This window comes from Cardiocondyla obscurior, linkage group LG02, assembly GCF_019399895.1.
Source record: "Cardiocondyla obscurior isolate alpha-2009 linkage group LG02, Cobs3.1, whole genome shotgun sequence".
Taxonomy (NCBI): domain Eukaryota; kingdom Metazoa; phylum Arthropoda; class Insecta; order Hymenoptera; family Formicidae; genus Cardiocondyla; species Cardiocondyla obscurior.
Genome location: NC_091865.1, coordinates 7,036,526 through 7,054,133, shown reverse-complemented (window position 1 = coordinate 7,054,133; position 17,608 = coordinate 7,036,526). Strand labels below are relative to the sequence as shown.

Sequence of the window (17,608 nt, the reverse complement as noted above, 5' to 3'; positions counted from 1 at the left end):
TTAACGAAATAAACGCCGTGATGCGGCGCGCTTTGAGGAACCCGAGTTGTCGGTGCTCGCCGCTGCGAGAAGTCGCTGACGGCCTTTGACGTTTAGCCGCACCGCGAATTACTAGCTCGCTCACCGACGCGACGAGAATCAATGCCGATAGTCGCGATAAAACAGCCTTTGGTGTAAAAGAACCCATCTCGCACATGTTCTTCATCGTACAGAAGATTACCGAGAAGCGTTATGAAATCTACAAGTTCGTTTTTTTTTTTTTTTTTTTTTTAAGGAAATTAATCCGCGAAGCGCGACGACTCGTTACATTGTGTTTAATGCGCGTCCGAGCGATCGGGCATAAAATGTTCAATCGACCGGTCTTAACGACCAGGTGCATCACGGACAAAAATAGCGGAATTAAAATTTATTGGACGCATCTCGCGAGATAAATATGCGGGGAATTGTTTTGCATTCCCTTTCCCCGGCGCCTGCCGCGATTAACCGCGTGATTACCGCCGCTGTTTATTTTTTTTTTCCTCCGCGCTCGGGCAACAGTTTGCAGTTGCTCTTGAATTGACCCGAGATAGCCATGAAATTAATTGCCCAAGGCGGCCCGCTTGAGAGTCTCGAGCGAGTACTTCCGGCCGAGCGATAGCTCGTTAATCCACCATTGATCTGAGTAAACCCGATAGAGGCTTCGAGGCGCGTTTGAGATCGCGTTTTGGTACGTCGTTCGCCCCCGCCGCATTTTAAGACACGCTTGAAAATACATCTCGCCCCCGCGGCGTGTTATTTTAGCGCGGGGAAGCTCCGACAGTGAAGCGAAGTTGATCGAGGAACGTGTGCCATCGAATCGATGAACGAATAGTCGGCGAGAAAAGAGAAATCGCTCTACGTTCGTCTCCTCCGCGGTCTCCTCGATCGAACCCACCGCCGCGGCTGCCGCGATCCGATCACTCTCGACGGCAGAAACAAAACTCGCCTTACCGGAAACGTAAGCAACCGGCAGCAACAGGCGGCGACAAGCCGTGCCAGAGATTCGCAGCGGGAGACGTCTGTATGCGTGCGTGTGTGCATTCGCGAATAGTCGTTTCTCGCCCCGTCGCTCTTTTTGCGCGTGACCCGACACCGAGGAAGTACATTACGCTGAACGTCGGGGTCTTGCCACCCCGACGTCACCTTTCGCACGGATTTGCTCCCTTTTTTCTCTTCGCGCCTCGTCGCGAAATTCTTTGCGGCCAAAGAAATGCTCCCGGCGTTCTCGACAAAATAAACGATACGCCGAAGTAATTTATCTCGCCGAGTCCGGCGCGAAGTGGCGCCGAGGACTTTTCCCTCACCTTTTCGGCGTGTCGTAAATTAAACCCGGGGAATACGCGCGATGAAAGAACGTCGCGCGAAAAGGCGGCGGCTGGAGTCGATGAGCGATACGCGCGATTTAGGAGATGATTAGGCCCCCCCGCTATTATTTTACGGCCGTCAAAGTCTTATCGCGGGAGTGCAATCGCGTTGCCTCATTTATTTGGCGGACCCCCGGGCGAGCATGTCATCTCCCGCGTCACACGAACACGCGTATGTACGCGCGAAAGGCAGACACACGTCCGATGCGGTAGAATTCGCTATGCTCGAAATTGGAATGCATATGTACGCGGGTCACCGACTGGCATGTCTCTCTTTGTCTTCCGCCTCCGTGCATTCCGCGCGGTTCCACATTCGATATTACAGCGCATATTCCATTTACAAGGCGCGCTTCTACACAAATCCCGCCGATATAAATATACCTGTGCCCCGTGCGCCTGGAGCGACAGCCTGCGTTTTCATGGAACAGCATAGGATATTTAAGGGCGAAGGGCAAAACCTAAATGGCACGTCGAGCGGACGCGCGAGAGAGAGTGAGAGAGGAAGAAATAAGAGAGCGAGGGAGACGGAGGAAGGAAAGCTTCGGGACTTCGAGGAAGCCTCTCGGACGATGAAAGCAACGCGGTCGATCGGCCCCCCCCAGAAGCAAGGGAGACCGTCGCTCTCGCGGACGGGGGTTGAAACAGCCGCAGGCGGGGTGCGGACGGTCGTGTTCCGAGGCTGGAGAGTGAAAGGGAGGGATGTTTTAGGGCCGGTCGATACAGCCGAAAGTCCAGAGAGAGCGGCGAGCCGAGTGGCGCGAAAATTCGTGCGGATGAGGATATATCGTCGCGCGAGAGAGCTTAAACGGAGAAACCGAGTCTCGGTCGAGGGTGGTTTTTGCCCCTTCCGCCTGCCCACCTCCGCTTTACCTCTTCGCTCTTTACCCTCGTGCCGTCCCTCGCACTCGCGTCTCGCAACTCTATACTCTTTGTAAGTCTGGAGGGTCTCGTGTTCGCCTCTTCTCGTCGTTGCCGTTGTGTTGGGTCTTATTCGCGTTTACCGTTTGCGGTGGTGACTAACATTCTCACTCGCGATCACACGTACGGCGCGTAATAGGAGTGTTAATTATTTAAGCAAAAATTTCAAGTACCCTCGTTATGGTTAACGAGCCACTCGACCAGGCAGAGTCGGATTATTTGCGTTTTTTTTTTTACGAGATGGCGAATTATTTCCTACTTTTTTTCAATTATTCGAAAGTGTATTGAATGGACGTGCGAGCGTCGTTCGGGCGCGCAGTTTAACTATCTGCCTGTCGAAATAATGAAACATCCTCGCGAATGAATTTATTGCAGCCACCGCCGTTGCGAAGGAAATTTTATTCACGTAACACGCGGTCGCGATCATAAATCGGTAGGCAAGATTTCAGCGTTCGATGTCGCGCGTGATCGATTGTTTCATAAGACAGAGCCATGAATATCTTCCTCCATAAACCGTCGTTCCATTTTTTTTTTTTTTTTTTTCCTTCCCGCACTTTACACGCAATATATCGTCCGCTCACGCTTTTTGTCACGCGAGCTACTTATTTCATACGCTTTGTCGCTTCCGATCGCCTTGTCACGCGTAATCAATAGCTGTAACGCAATTGATTATTTTGAGTTTAAAATCGTTCGGTCAATTATGAAGCGCGTACCCGAGCGATGCAATTAGTAGCGCTCTTGAAGCAAGCTGTTTGTCCCAGAGCGCGCATATGCCGACGGATAAATATACATATTAATTTTCACAAAATGTTTCCATTTAATATATGTTATCTCGCTCCCGTGAAAACGGCCGGGCTGAAATAGCCGATCATTATTCTAATTAGCTGTAATGCAACGGTAACTCGATGCACCAACGCAAAAATGCGATTGTGCACTCTATGCATTATTCAGTGTAACACTTCATCGAAACGGTTATAACCGAGTTAGTAAATGAGGGGAGGGAAAGAAAATGCAGAAAGTCAATCGTTAACACCTTATTTAATTAAAAAAAAAAGAAAAAGAATTGCCGGCGTAAAATTATCATTTTCGCGATGCATTTCTCGCGTTCTTTCGATTCTTTCGATATCGCAGAGTTTGTGGAAGGTCCTCTATTCCGGCAATATATTTAATATAATTTAGATTTTTGCCGAGAAACACGGCGGGCTACGTCGAATAATTATTGATGAGCACGTAATGCTCACAGAGAAGTTCTTTCCCGTCTATCGATACCGCTATGTCGGTCGTATCGTACCGCACGCCACTATCGGCCATCGAAAATTCGCGCAACGCCCCGTATAATCCGATTTACGCCGGCCGATGCTCCCGCGATTTCGACTAATTATTGTCTGCGTTAATTAAAACGTGTCGCGTACACGGATATTAGAATCCATTAATGTAATGCGCCGTTTGTTTCAAACGAGTAAAACGTGGCGCGCCGGATGTCGTTGTTAATTTTAATTAATGATATAATTAAAATGATTATTTTATGAGAAAACTTTCCTTCTCCCCCTTTTTGAGCAGAGCTCTCGGTCCCCTTGTGCATCTGTCGCTCTGCGTGCACGGAGACACGTAAGAGAACAATCCGTGGTTTATCTCGTGACTGTATGGCAGACTGTCCAGTCAGACAATGAACCAGAAATGTAACGCTCGAAACGTCTATAGCTATTAAACAATTATTACTGGCTAATAACGAGCTAAGAAAGCTCGATATCTAAACGCTTTTCATTGCGTACTAGCCTACAGCGCGTACTGATCTATGTTTGCGCGCGCTCGGCTGTCACAGTCACTGATCTCCGGGCCCGCCGCCCGCGCGGCCCGTGCCACGTGGACCCAATCGAGGTAAACACACGCACGTGCTCGCAGCTGACCGTAGTGGCCGGTGGGCTCGGCGGACTCGGCAGTCAAACGCGCTTCAGCATAGGTCAGTATGCGCAGTAAACTAATGCGTGGTAAAAAAAAAAAAAAAAAAAAAAAAAATAAGTTTAAATATGTTGCTTTTTTAGCTCGTTATTAATGCATTTCCGCTCGGGTTTCAAGCTTCAAAGGGCTTAATACGCCGCCTTAATATTTGCTCCAATTAACGCTCGGCGATTTTCTCGCGATAATAGCCGACAAGTCCACCGTGGTAAAACGCGGCGGGAATCGCTTTAATGAGAGAATTTCGCGGGGCAGCCGACGAGTCGGCCGTATCCCGGTGATTTACGCTAGTTTTGTTAATCGCGCGTTCTCTATCGCGGAATATCACGGTTCGCCGAGTCTCGAACTAAAACGAAACGGCCCCGTTCGGCGGTCGGGATGCGGATGAAAATGCGGCGTGCATTTATGCGTCTGCACGTAGCGCACGGCGTAGCGTTTTATTTTATTTTATTTTTCTTTTTTAATTAGTCGCACACGCTCGACTTCGGCACTTTCAGCCGCCGCGTTTATGTAAAATTGCAATTCGTTTTGTTGCGCCGTATTCTTGGCGGCTTCGCAGCTGTGGACGACGACAACGTTCAACCTTCGTGACACTCGCGCGTTTCTCGGCGCGCCATATATGTACGTAACAATTAGCGTGCCCGTTGTCTTCTCTCGCCGTTTTCGCGCTTCGAGCACAGGGTAAACTTCTGCGAGCACGTGTAAGACCATGCCGTTAGGAAAATTTCGCCGAGTTTCGCGGACCGCAGAACTTTCGGTCGTTCTGCAGGATTTATCGCCGTTATCGGGATTCATATCGGTGCGCCAGTGCTTTCTCATAACCCGGGATCTTAAATTTCACGCATTTCTAGGACGCACCGTCGTTCCTTGTGATTGATTCGTTCCGATAAACGGAGCGCTGCAGTTTCTTCGATGCAAATAAAACGTCATAAATAAACGGCCGCGTGATAATTCAATAAACGGACGTCGACTCGCTGCGGGCCACCAACAATGCGCGCGAGGCCGCGCCGCGAGTTTCTATTTTCCGCTGTCCACCGTTGTCGCCGATTCCCCCGTATGCCCCTTATTGTCTGGAAATGCCGCATTTTTTTGTATGATAAATTTATCGTCGCCATATGTCAGCTCCCTCTCTTCACCCCTCTCGTTCCCTTTCTCCCGCGAGCGGGGCGTATGGAGCCGCCATTCTGACTAGCTCGTCCACTTATCTACTGCGCCCTTTATTTCAGTCGCAAGTGACAAATAACGTCGGCGTGTATATCTCCGTTTTTAATCGGGCCCGCCATAAATCCGGCATAACCGCGATTTTTGCCGCGGGTATTATTCAACGGGGGCAAAAACTGGAGCACGCCCGCGTCCCGGCGAAATACAATTTACTCCCTCCGGGGTTAAGGGCGTTCGATAGCTAGAAAGCACCGCGTACTTTCGTATTAACGTTATTTCGCAACGTGCGCGTCGCGAAATGACATTTATCCACGCTCATCACTTTCGACTAGCTTCTCCAACGTCAAAAAGCCCGGCTATTGTCTCGTGAAATTCTATTGTTTTATATATATATATATATATATGTATATATATCTTTTACGTCGGTGTATACGGCGCGCAGTTACTCCGCATATACTGGATACCGCGAAGTTGCATGCAGCCGCGGCTGACCACTCCGGTCACTTATCTACTACGTTCTTTGTTCCAGGCAAAATTGGAAACGAAAGCGCTGAAAGCGAAGAGGCCGGGATTCACGGACGAGCGGTACAACGAGACCAGTTATTACGTGGAGCACGGTCAGTATTTTATATCAGACGTTTCGTATTTAATCCACCGACGGCCCAAGACCGTGGTGGTCTCGTCTAATACTTCGGATTAACTGGCGGATTAGGCCGTCGCGATCTTGAGTTTCTCGGCCTGCAAGGCCGCGAGAGAATCGCTCGCGCGATCCTAGATCCTATTTTATTTCTCCGTTGCGCATTCAGAATATTGAATTAATGACGTCTCCGTTGGAAGGTGGTCCCGACCAACACTTTCCGAGCTCGGCGTTCCGCGAAAGCCGACTGAAAAACTCGCAGACCGCTCTTGAACGGAGTGATTTTCGACAATGTTGGTCTTGCACTCGGGCGCGCAAGTTCGCCGGCCATCGACGAGCCAAGTAATCGCGGATAATCCGTCGGATAAATACCATCCGGCGTGACAACCCGTCGGCCTTCTCGCCCGTCGATGGGCGAGGCAGTCGATCATTCCCCACGGAAGTCCAAACGTGCAAAGTGAAAACTGCGATGCAACAGATTTGACGAAGCGCCAACGTACTTCCGCGATACCGCCATCGGTTTCCAATCTCTTCATTATTTTCCAATTTTGGCGAACGAAAGGCAATTTGGGTAAGCGCCGACTGTCTCCTTGCGCGATACTTCACTCGATCGACAGCCCGAAGGTATCAACCATAGTTGATCGAAAAAAAAATGAGATTCTTTAGATCTCGAATCAACGTATAAAAAAAAAGTTTCTGCGATTCTTTGTTTTTTTTTTTTTCTTTAAGTTTTACTCGGCGGAAGATAACGCGGGGGGTTTACCGACGACTCTTATCTAAAATTCAGATCGTATTACACAAAGAAACTGTTATCTTAATCTCGCGATCCCGCGTAAAGGCGCCCCCGTCACTCAAAGGGGGGCTTCAAAAGGCTGCGGGCGAGCGTCGGCGTATTCACCGCGCGCGCTGATAACGGCCCTTGTCGAACGATACGGTGGCGTATTCTTTTGTGGAATAAAACTGTCGCGTCACGTATAAACTCCGGCTGCGCGCGAGATACACCGCCTGGCAGTTAAGTCAATTTGGATTCGGTTGCAGCTGCCTGCCGGCTAGCCGTTGAGTTTATCGTGTGCCAATACGCGCCGCGATCGGAATATCCGGAAACGCTCGGTAGACGCTCCGCGTATTCTCGTTTTGCCTCGTATTTCGCGGTATTATCCGGCATCGTCCTGGACCGCCTAGTCGCTCGCGAGAGCTCATTATCGCCGGCAGCGGTGGGCTGTGATAACGCGACGGCGTGTCGCGCAAAGGGAAACGGAATCCGTGAACGCGTTGCTGAAACGGAGAAGCGGCTGGGGAGTAATTAAATTACCGTTTCGACGAGAGGGAGACTCTCATCGGTTCATCGTGCGCGTCCGATAATCAATGCGAGTGGATATCCACGTGGAGAGACGCGCTGCCATCTCCATCGGGTGCAAACCGCGACGTTTTAGCGGCTCCCTCGATTTTTATCGCCCGGCGCGGAAACATCCGGAAACGTCCTTAAGAGGAAAATTTAACGATCTCGTTACCGGGCTCGACGCGGCGGTCGAGATTTTGAGAGATATTCGAAACTGTTGAACGAATCGCGCTCTGTAAATGTAATCGTTGCCGTTGGGCAAAAGTGATATTTGCCGCGCGAACAATTTCCGAAAGATGTTTTTAATCGTATCTTTATCCAGCCGGCGGAATCGTTAAAGCGATAGACGGGAGCGATGCCGCAATTTTAGTGCTTTTAACGCTCACGGATTCTTTCGCGCTTTGTGCGGAGCGTGATATAGCGCCCGGTTAACTTTTCCAGCAGTTCGAATCGACGCTTCTTTCGCCGAGCCATTGGCGCGATTAACGTAGGTACATCCCGGGCGAAGAGAGAAAAACCGTGGCGCAGTCCCAGCGTACCGCGGAAACGATCGTTCGGCATTGTCGGATCGAGCGATACGTGCCGCACGCCGACGTGAGCTCATTATCGCGAGTTAGGGCTGCCGTTCGCGATAACGGCCGCTCGCAGCGTGCGGCTGCGGCGAGAGAAAGGGAGAGAAATGGAGAATAGATGAAGGGGAGGAAGTCGAGGCGAGAATACGGAATTGCCGTCGGCGGAAGACGCGCGAAGAAAGGCCGAAAGGGAGAGAGAATGGCCGCGGCAGGGCGCGAAGGGTGCGACGGGCTGGTTACAGAAACGCGAGAAAAGGGATCGATCGATCGGATATTTAGACGGGGCGTATGGCAATATCGACAACCGATATCTGCTCCACATTCGAATAATAGAGAGCCGCGCCAACGACGCGCTTGGGCATCTCTCTCTCGTTTGCTCCCTCGCCCACCCCCTTTCGTCCTTCCCCGGCCATGCGGCAAAACAAAGACCTATTAATGCAACTCGGAAGACAGACAGCTGCATATACGTTTGTCGACTGTACGCCCCGCACTCGCCTCCTCGTGCATCTTGCGCCCCTTAAATGCATCGCGCTCGATCGAACCCGAAGACGTCGCGCGGGATGCTTTAGGTATGCAGGTACGCTCGCGGGCGCAAGCTCGTTGCGGGAATTAAGGGCGGTGCATTGTCCAGAGTAGGTCACAAGGGCTTTCGAGTCACGCTCTCGGTTAATAGTTTTCCGTTTTTCTTTTCTCTGGAAGGAAGGGTACTTTAGTTTAGATTTCTGAAAGAAACTTACGGTAGAAAATTATTTATTTTTCACAAAAAAAAAAAAAAAAAAAGTGCTGGGAGGACGTTAAGGATTTTTCAGACGATAATATTACTCAAAAGCTGATTGAAACTGCGAGATCCTATTCTGAGGGATCTTGTTCGGCGAAATGGCGGCTTTGACCGTACTCTGAGTGGTGGATGGCACGTCGTAATGCCGCAAACGCCGGATTTCGAAGCCCCGAAATCCGAAACGTCGGCTTACCGTCGCGCGTGGTACACGCTGAGATCTTCGCCATCTGCGATCAGCCCCGATCCTCAAAACGTACGCGCGCGCGACTTGCGGCCGAGGAGCCGACGCGAATTTCAACGTGATTCAAATCTAGATCCGATCCCATCCTCTCGAGTTAAGGGAACCCTCAGTATACGTTATCGTACCGGCCGATCCTGGGGTCTTGGTAATTCGGTTCCCGGCAAACTCCGTCCACCTTTACTCCGCGCGTGCACGCTCGTGTCTCTCTCGCACGGAAGTTTCGGTGCAGCGTTCATTCGCGATCGTCGTGTCGTAAAGAAATCGATTGGAGAAAACTTATTAGATTAACGAAGTTGAATCGAGGTCGCTTCGAGGTGCGATGTACGCGTTAAGTTTTATCATTCCGATAATAAGTTGTAAAGGGTCGTTGCAGAGCGCTTGAGATTCGTAATATCGAATGGTCGCTTCATTTGCCACACAACGGAGACCTCCTGGGAAGCATTGTACCTCCTCGCGCGCTACAATTTGCCAACGTGCGCTGTTCTAATTGGCCGCGAAGACATTTCTCGTTGCTTTGAGCCCGCCCCGAAGATGCGTCTTGGCACTCGCTGACATTGTTCGCGAAGGTAGAATATGCTGGCAGCCCTTCGCGGCTGCGAGAACACGAGCTTCTACGACGCCCACCTGCTCGCCGGAAGCTCCCTGTGCGACTTTTCCACATCCTATTTGACGACGTTGAAGACTCTAGTCAAAGCTGTAGTTAATTATCGTAACTGTAGCGACACATATTATCGGTGAGTTTGATTCCACAGAAAAACGTTAAGGGTAGAGGTGCAAAAATTCTTCTCTCGAACGCAGACTTCCGAATCGATCGATTCCCTCTTATCTTAATTTATTTAACTATTACAATAATTTTATGTGCGGATAGGTTCGCTATTGAGAACGACTCCACGTATTATTATAGTATAATTATTCGTTGACTCTCGCGGGAAAGTGACACGACTCTCTCATTCGCTCGTCTATTCAATTTATTTTACAATATTGGATTTTGACGTCGCGCCGCACGGGACGGAAGAATTCGATGGTGGATATCGGAAATTAACGGCGAGCGAAGCTCGGCTGAGTCGCTTAATTGGTTAATTAACGATACGGCGGGAATGAAATGGTAAAGCCCTCATCGCGAGGAACGCGTCGGGAAATGGCGCACATATACCAGGCAGCGCGATACCAGGACGCTACGTCTCGAGATTCTGTAACTCGCGATGTAATATACTCGCCGGAGGATGGGAGTGACGGTAATAGAAGTCGGACCGCCGTCGAATCGAGATATAGGACCGCAAGTTTCCTCGGTGTTTTACGAGCTTCCTACTTTGATACCCGCGAAAACTTCTCCCCCTCGGCCGTCGGAAAAGTGGAAAAGGGGAATAGGAAATGGAACGCGTTACTTCTAGCCGGGCTGGTCTTTCCCTCCGCGTTACGCGCCGCGAAGTCGAGAACGCGAATCGAATGCAGCTTAATCGCGACTCATTATTTTCAACCGAGAAAACGAAAGCGAAATAGGCCTTTCTCGCGGACGGGCGGCACTCGCGCGAGAAGCCGTCGCAGTGGTGCCGACCTGATTCATATTCATACGCCCCCTCCTCCTCCTCCTCCCCCTCGTTCTGCATATTTAATTCGTCGCATGTAGAACCAACGAAAACAACCTGTGCGTGACGAAGAATTCGTCTAACTTTGCGACCGCGTGACTTGTGTTAGTTCACGGTAGTTCGTGCTTCATCCCGTACTTAGCGGAGGACAAACAGAGATCGTGTGCGCGATATACGAAACGTCGACCTAAGCTAGATCCTGCACGTTGATTGACTAAGTATAACGATGAACTACTTGGCCCCGTAATGATTCGCTTATAGATTCTTACGTGGCGCAATCGTAGATCGACGCATTGGATTAAACGACAGATTTAGAACGCGGATTAAATGCTCGGTTGCGATATAGCGAGGGCAAGAAGAAGAAGGGAAAAAAAAAAAAAAGGGTCGTTATTCCGCACGGTTGGCGTTTTAAAGCTCGGGTGAGCTTTCGCGCACTCAACAGCGATATATACGGTAATAGCGGGATACGCTATTCGGGCAGTTTCACGATTTTTTAAATGCCAGAGTTGACGCGCTTTTTGATTAACTCGAAAACGCCGCCGACGTGTACGCGAAAGCGCGTTAACGACGGGACATTTTTTATTCCGCCGGCCAGTCGATATTACTCGCGATGCATCGGCCGGAGTTTTCTCATTTCAGCAGAAATAACGCACGATTGCTGATTGCGGGAATTGCTACGCGAGATTCGTCGGGAGATAAAAAGCGCCGGTCGGCCCGTAACGGCGTATTATTCCTGTACTTACAAGTAGTAACGGTCGATCAAAAATCAGCCCGCACCGGAAGAACATTTCGCGGACGCAAACGTCGCGGACGATCGAGGCGCGATTAATATTTTCAGCGGCTCCTGGGGGCTTTTTTCACGTCGATTTCTCGATAACGCTTACCTCATCGTCTCGCGGGCATAAAATTGCGGCGTGTATTATCCCTCGCGAGCGTGCGAATCTCGTCCCGTCATCGCGAGGAGCGGTGAGTCGATCTCGGCCGCGATTAATTTTTACAATGCCTTATTATCCGGTTTCGCGACGATAAATCCTCGTGCGGTATCTTCGCGCCTTGCGCACCGCGGTTCTCGGAGCCTCGTGTTAATCTTATCTCTCCGCGCGAGTTATACCTACACGCCCGCGCTCGCAAACGTTAGGTAACACAAGCCCGAAATTTACTGGCGAACGACGGCAGGGTATCGAGATTACACGAAATTCGCGTGCGGTACGATGATCCGCGGGACAACAACACACATCGGGCATTGTACTCGCGCGTTGCATACGGCGTGGCCGTAAATTCGTTCATGTTCTCCTACGATAACGCTCGGCCGCGGAAATTCTGCGTTTTGAGGGAAAAAAAATGTTTTCCACCAAAGTGCGAAACTCGATTGAATTCACGTCGAGAGCGAAATGCACCGCGTGCCCCGATCGGTAGGTTTGACTCATCGGCGTTCGCCAACTAGTGGTCACTCTGTACATCGAGGGTGCAGCATCCAGCGTCACGTTTCAGCCGCTGGGGCGACGCGGCTCCTTTCCGCCGACATGGAGATACGCATTTCGCGCGTGTTATGCGAAATAAACAGCTGATGGTTTTTACTTTGTGACCGGCGACAGAGTTAGAGATTTAAGATGATAAAACATTTGCGTGCATACATATGCGCGTGAAGCGCACACTTTGAAAATGTGCGGCGCTTTCTGTCTTTCTTATGCGTCGCTCCCGTCTCTCCCTCGTGGAAGGCGAGACGCGCCAGGATGTTATGAATTATACATGAACACGCTGAAATCGATACGGTATTTCGAGAGTGGGATCGCGACCAGTTAAAGTCATATTTTATTATCGCCGTTTGTTCGGTCGCACGAATGCCAGGGAAATAAAAGTGTAACCGGGCTGACGTGTATAACAGGACGGCCGATTTCCGACAGATATTAAATGCATAAACGTGGGGACGAGACGAGGGGGTGAATCGGCGCGCGCGTGGTCGCGAGATTTATACGGGCGCCTTGATTGGCGAAAGGGAGGAAAAAAAAGAGACGGTTTGGCGTGTTTAAAGATAGGAGAATCCCTCGATGCGCGAATACACGGTCGAAGCGCGGGGTGGAATACATTACAAGCGCGGATTGCACTCTGATTTGAAGATTGTTTTCCTTTACACATATGCATTCCGCGCGCGCGTCTCGCGGCACGCGGCGATGCATTTTTACGATCCGCCACGCCAAGATTTTTCCATAAATTCGCGCGTGATGCGTGAGGTCATTAAGGATTCTTCCGGTGCCGCGAAACGGCAGTTACAATCTTCTCTTTGCTGTCAAATATTTAGCGATAGCCGGATACCACCGTCCATGAATTTCGCAGGAGCGTGCGATTATTTTAGTTGGATTTCTCTCGTGGGACGGTCCTCTGCAGCGCCGGGGTCCTTCTCGATCGTGTTCCTCTCGATCGTGAATTATGTCGTGGACGAGTAAATGAAATCTTTAACCGAACGTAAATAGAGGAGTACATTTAGTTGACTGTTAAACTCGGTGAACCACAGAATCCACGAATCCGAGAATATCGCATGTCACTGCAGCGACGAAAGTATGTAAAAAAAAATAAAAAATACGGTTTTTTTTTCCTCGCTTGCTCATTTATTTTTTCCACGAAATATCAAAGATTTTATAATTGTGTTCCATTTGTGATTAAATGAAAAATGTCACGGAGGTGTCAGGTGCGCGCGAGACGGTCAAACGACGAGAGAAGAGAGTCACCGCAAAAATGCGATTTGGTCGAGCCGGACTGCAACGGAGGGTGTTTACTCCCGCTTGTAAAAGCGGCCGTGCGTATACACGAGCCGCAGAATGCGACGTTGTGTGCCGAGGCACGATCGATAGCGAATGAAACCCAAAGCGGCCCACGACGACACACCGCCATTGGTTTGCTACTCGTAAAACAAGGCGTCGTTCCAGACGGGCGGGACGTTAGGGCTCGGAGTTTCACCCCCTCAGGCCCTCCGTAACCTCTGCTAACCTTCCCGTGAGCTGACTCACGACGAGACGTGGCTTCGTTTCCCCTGACTTTCTGAAAGCCACGGGGCCGATGTGGCCGATAATCGATACCAGGAATCACTCCGTTTTGTACAAAATTAGTAGCCGCCCTTAGAGTCCCGATAAAACGTAAGGGCGCGCTCTAAGGAATTTCGAAACCTCGTTGAAATTTTTACCGACCACTTAAATTCAATTATATTATTCATGGCCGTTTTTTACTGCATATTTCGATAATATTAGAAATGCACTAACGAAATTCAATCGTCTTATTCTAGACTCGGATAATTTAAGCCAACTTCAGTTCGATTAACCATAATCTCTGCTCGCTATGTCTTTTATTCTTCGAATATTTCGCTAATTAATTTGATTAAAGCTCGCCTTAAATTTAGAAAAATATAAATAACGTTAATAAAACGGTACTGGATATATCACTCCGCGAAGGTTTCGCGGTTTCGCCGATCGTACTTTCGTTCATCAAGGCTTTTCTTTTTTCTTCCTTCTCAAATCGCTTGCGTTGAACATTTCGAATTTTCCGGCTTAGTGTTTCACGGAAAATCAAGCCCTTTCCTGCGTCGTCGACTTGGGTACCGGCTTGACAAGAAAGAAGATTTCTATAGACGGAATTTCGCGAGCGTGCCGGCAAAGTTCCGTGCGCGGGATATCGACGAGTAACCGAGATCGCGGATGATGTTACAGACGGGGGTGTAGCGCGGCGATGTCGAGGGAAAAACAAAGGGAGTAAGAAAGTATCGCGGTTGTCGGGGTAAGATGTCGAGGGTCTCGAGAACAACCTCGACATCGGGGGCAATTACTGGCTCGCTGCAATGAATACGGTAGTCGTGTCCCATTGGCGTGTAATAGCGCCGTAATTACTTTAAGCCACGGTTATACGATGAACTCGATGGAACCCACGATCGCCTGGGAATAAATGAATCGAGGGGAAAAATGACTTTTTACGGTTTATTACAGCCCCGTAATTGATACATTCTTATTATATTATATTAGATTAAGAATTACTTGTTACAGCCGCACAAAAGGAGAAATATATCTAATAATGCACCGTGCGACGGTGGAGCAAATTTTTATTGCCGATTCATATGAACCGCGCGCACTTCTGGCGTCTCTGCAGCGCAAACTCCTCCCTGAAGATGATATATCTCTCAGCGCGACGACGTCGACGAGAAGCTCTTTCTTCACGGTCCATAAACAGACCGCCTAATCTTCTTTTTCCTCTCTTACTCCCTTTTCTCTGTCGCGCGTGCGAGCTTGTTTCTTTTTTTTTTTTTTTTTTTTCTTTATGCGCGAAGACGATTTCCTTCCGCTTCTCGAGAGGCTCTCGGTTAAACGACCCGACGGTTCTATTTCTCGAAAGCCCGAGAGGGATCAATCGTTCACCCGGTCCGCGCGGAACGTCCTGAGAGCCTCGCTAGTTCTTCCGAGACATTTCGATTGTCAAATGACCTCCGCTTCCCTTTCGTTTCGACGGAGAGTACCGCGCGATTGCCGTCCCCGGCGTTTCGAAGGCAATTTAATTAAAGTAACTTCAACCCGGGCGAGAACACGAGGGGTTTTCCTTGCCTCCGCGAACTGTTTCTGTTTATTCAGGATCTTCTACGCGCGCATGCCGATTCGATCTCGTACAAAAGTCAACCCCTGCCCAGCCCATCCTGGCGAAACGGAATTGTACGCGGTCTCTTTGATGCGCGCGTTTTTGTTCCACGTCTCCAATTTTCCTTTGCCGACCACTTGAAAAGTCCGTGTAATGCGCGCACTCCTGTTATTTCTGTTTCCGCGAGGACTGGTCTTCCCGAAATAAATTAATCTTTCCGCTTCGAATGTAGAGTTGAAAATTGCGGTGGTACCGAAGTGATCCGTTATCAAAGAAATACACGCGGAGACTGAGCAGAAATATATCTCTTCTTTCTTTTTTTTTTATCTATTTATTATTATTAATTTTATTTTTTTTTAAATTTTATTTTTTTATTAACAAAACGTTCATGTCAAACGCGATACAAAGCGCGTAGTAATTCCACCCTCTTTTCACTTCAAATATCAGATGATCGTAAATCCCTATAGGCAGATCGTCTTTTAGAGAACGGCTTTCTAGTGATATAACGTTGAGAAAAAGCGCCTTTGACGCGACTGGGATGCGCGACGGGGCATTAATCAAGTCTCTCCCCCCTCGGTACTTATTTCCTTTTTTTCTGGTCGGGAACCGGGAAAACAGCAGGGAAATCGCACGACACGGGTCCCAGAGCGAAAGACTCGTTCAAGTGAGACGCGGCACGTTTCGAAACGGCGGCATTACCTTCAGGACGGCCGGTGGACAATGAAGGAAGCCATTTCGGGGTCGTAAAATTCTCAGGAGTATCTCTCTTAAGCTGGTAACGGCTAGCAGTACGTTTACGTTCGTTCCGCCACTCGATTTAACTGTTTCAGTATCGGCGCGGCTAATGAAATTACTCGGCAACGAACGAGGAAAACGCGGACGGAATAAGTTTAATATTAGAATAATTTTTAAAGATATTAAATTATTCAATCGGGCGCGAATGATATGGCGCGCGCATGAATTTCTAAAGCACTGTATATCTTTCATTAACCCTGCGCCGCGGACCGTTCTCTCTCTCACGGGGAAGCTGAGAAAATTATTCCTCTTATCCAGGCTTATTAATCAACTTGCAGGCTCGCCTCGCTTTTCTCTCACGGGCGAAAATCTCATTTGAGGGTGACGCGTAACGAAGATTCGAACCGGCGGATTAATTTCCACTTAATGTCGGACAGAGACCGAGCGGGGAAAAACGAAACCCGGAAATAGTGCGGTTCGCGCAAGAAGCGTTTGAGGCGCGAATCTCCAAGTCAATCGCGATCGAAGTAACAGGATGTTTCAGAAATTTAAATACGCCACCCCTCCCCCGCATCTTTTTATTTCGAAGAGAGGTTACGAACAAGTAAAGACGCGATCGATTTTATGTTAAATCTCCGCGTGGATTTTTTCGCCGCGCGAATGCAATCGTCCGCGAGGGCGACACGGTGCGATAATAGATTCGTAGATAACAGTGACATTTTTACGTATTCGCCCGCGATGTGATTTATTATGCGATCCCGCGTCCGAGACGTTATACTCTCGTAATTCACGTTCGCCTTGGAGCCACGCTCGGCGCCAACTTGGATGATAATCTCCGATTAATTGCGGGCGAGCGCCCGCGGCAATCGCACGAATCGTTTCGCAACTAACTAATATAGCTCCGTTAAACCTCGTGACATTTAAAGACGGCTTACGGGATCCGAAGTAATTACCGAGAACTCTCTCTCTCTCTCTCTTCTTGCAGATCTTCATGGCCGTTTCTGGCGCTTTCTGTTTCAGGTCTTCGTAAGGTATATCCCTATTACTTTACCTTCACGACATTCACAAAAGGTCGATGGGTCGGCGAGAAGATCCTGGAGGTCTTTGCGAGGGAATTCCGCGCCCATCCGGCCGAGGAATACGAGAGATGCATTCGCGCCGGTACCCTGACGGTCAACTATCAGAAGGTGGACGTTGATTACAGGTTACGGCACAACGATCTCCTGGCTAACGTCGTCCACAGGTAAGCGTACGTTCCTCCGGAAGCAGCTGGCCACGTCGGTCTTCCTCGCGTCGCGCGATTGATTTTTAGCGAGCGCTTGTCACCGCCGTCGTCACCGACACGAGATCACGTTCTCGCGACTTCTTGCGGAAAATGTCAACCGACTATTGTGAAAGAGAAGCGTCGCCGGCTAAAGTTTGATTGAATCGCGGAGATCGACGGCATCTCGAACGCCTGGATGAAGCGGAGGGAACCCAAGTTCAACCTTCATTCTGAACGACTCTCGTCGTCTATTTAGCCGCTAGAACGCAACTTCGCGATTCTCAAAAACGTGATTCGGCATTTTTTTTCCCTCATCCTCGTTTTTGGAAGTGGGATTTAGTGGATTGCGGGGTACATACATAAATGGCATTTTATAACACCAAAGTGCTGCGCGTTATTCAATTAAGGGCATGTTCCGTTATCCATTT

The 17,608-nt window shown here is 49.4% G+C and overlaps 1 protein-coding gene across 3 annotated transcripts in view; it reads left to right on the top strand.

Annotated features, from left to right (window-relative positions):
* The window catches only part of LOC139113325 (pseudouridylate synthase RPUSD2), a 105,215-nt gene that overhangs the window by 68,693 nt on the left and 18,914 nt on the right, over positions 1–17,608 (top strand). For all 3 annotated transcript variants that reach the window (XM_070674405.1, XM_070674404.1, XM_070674408.1), the window contains 2 exons: positions 5,947–6,034; positions 16,937–17,159. In XM_070674405.1, coding sequence (XP_070530506.1) covers positions 5,947–6,034; positions 16,937–17,159 — 311 coding nt within the window. The remainder of the gene's footprint in view (positions 1–5,946; positions 6,035–16,936; positions 17,160–17,608) is intronic.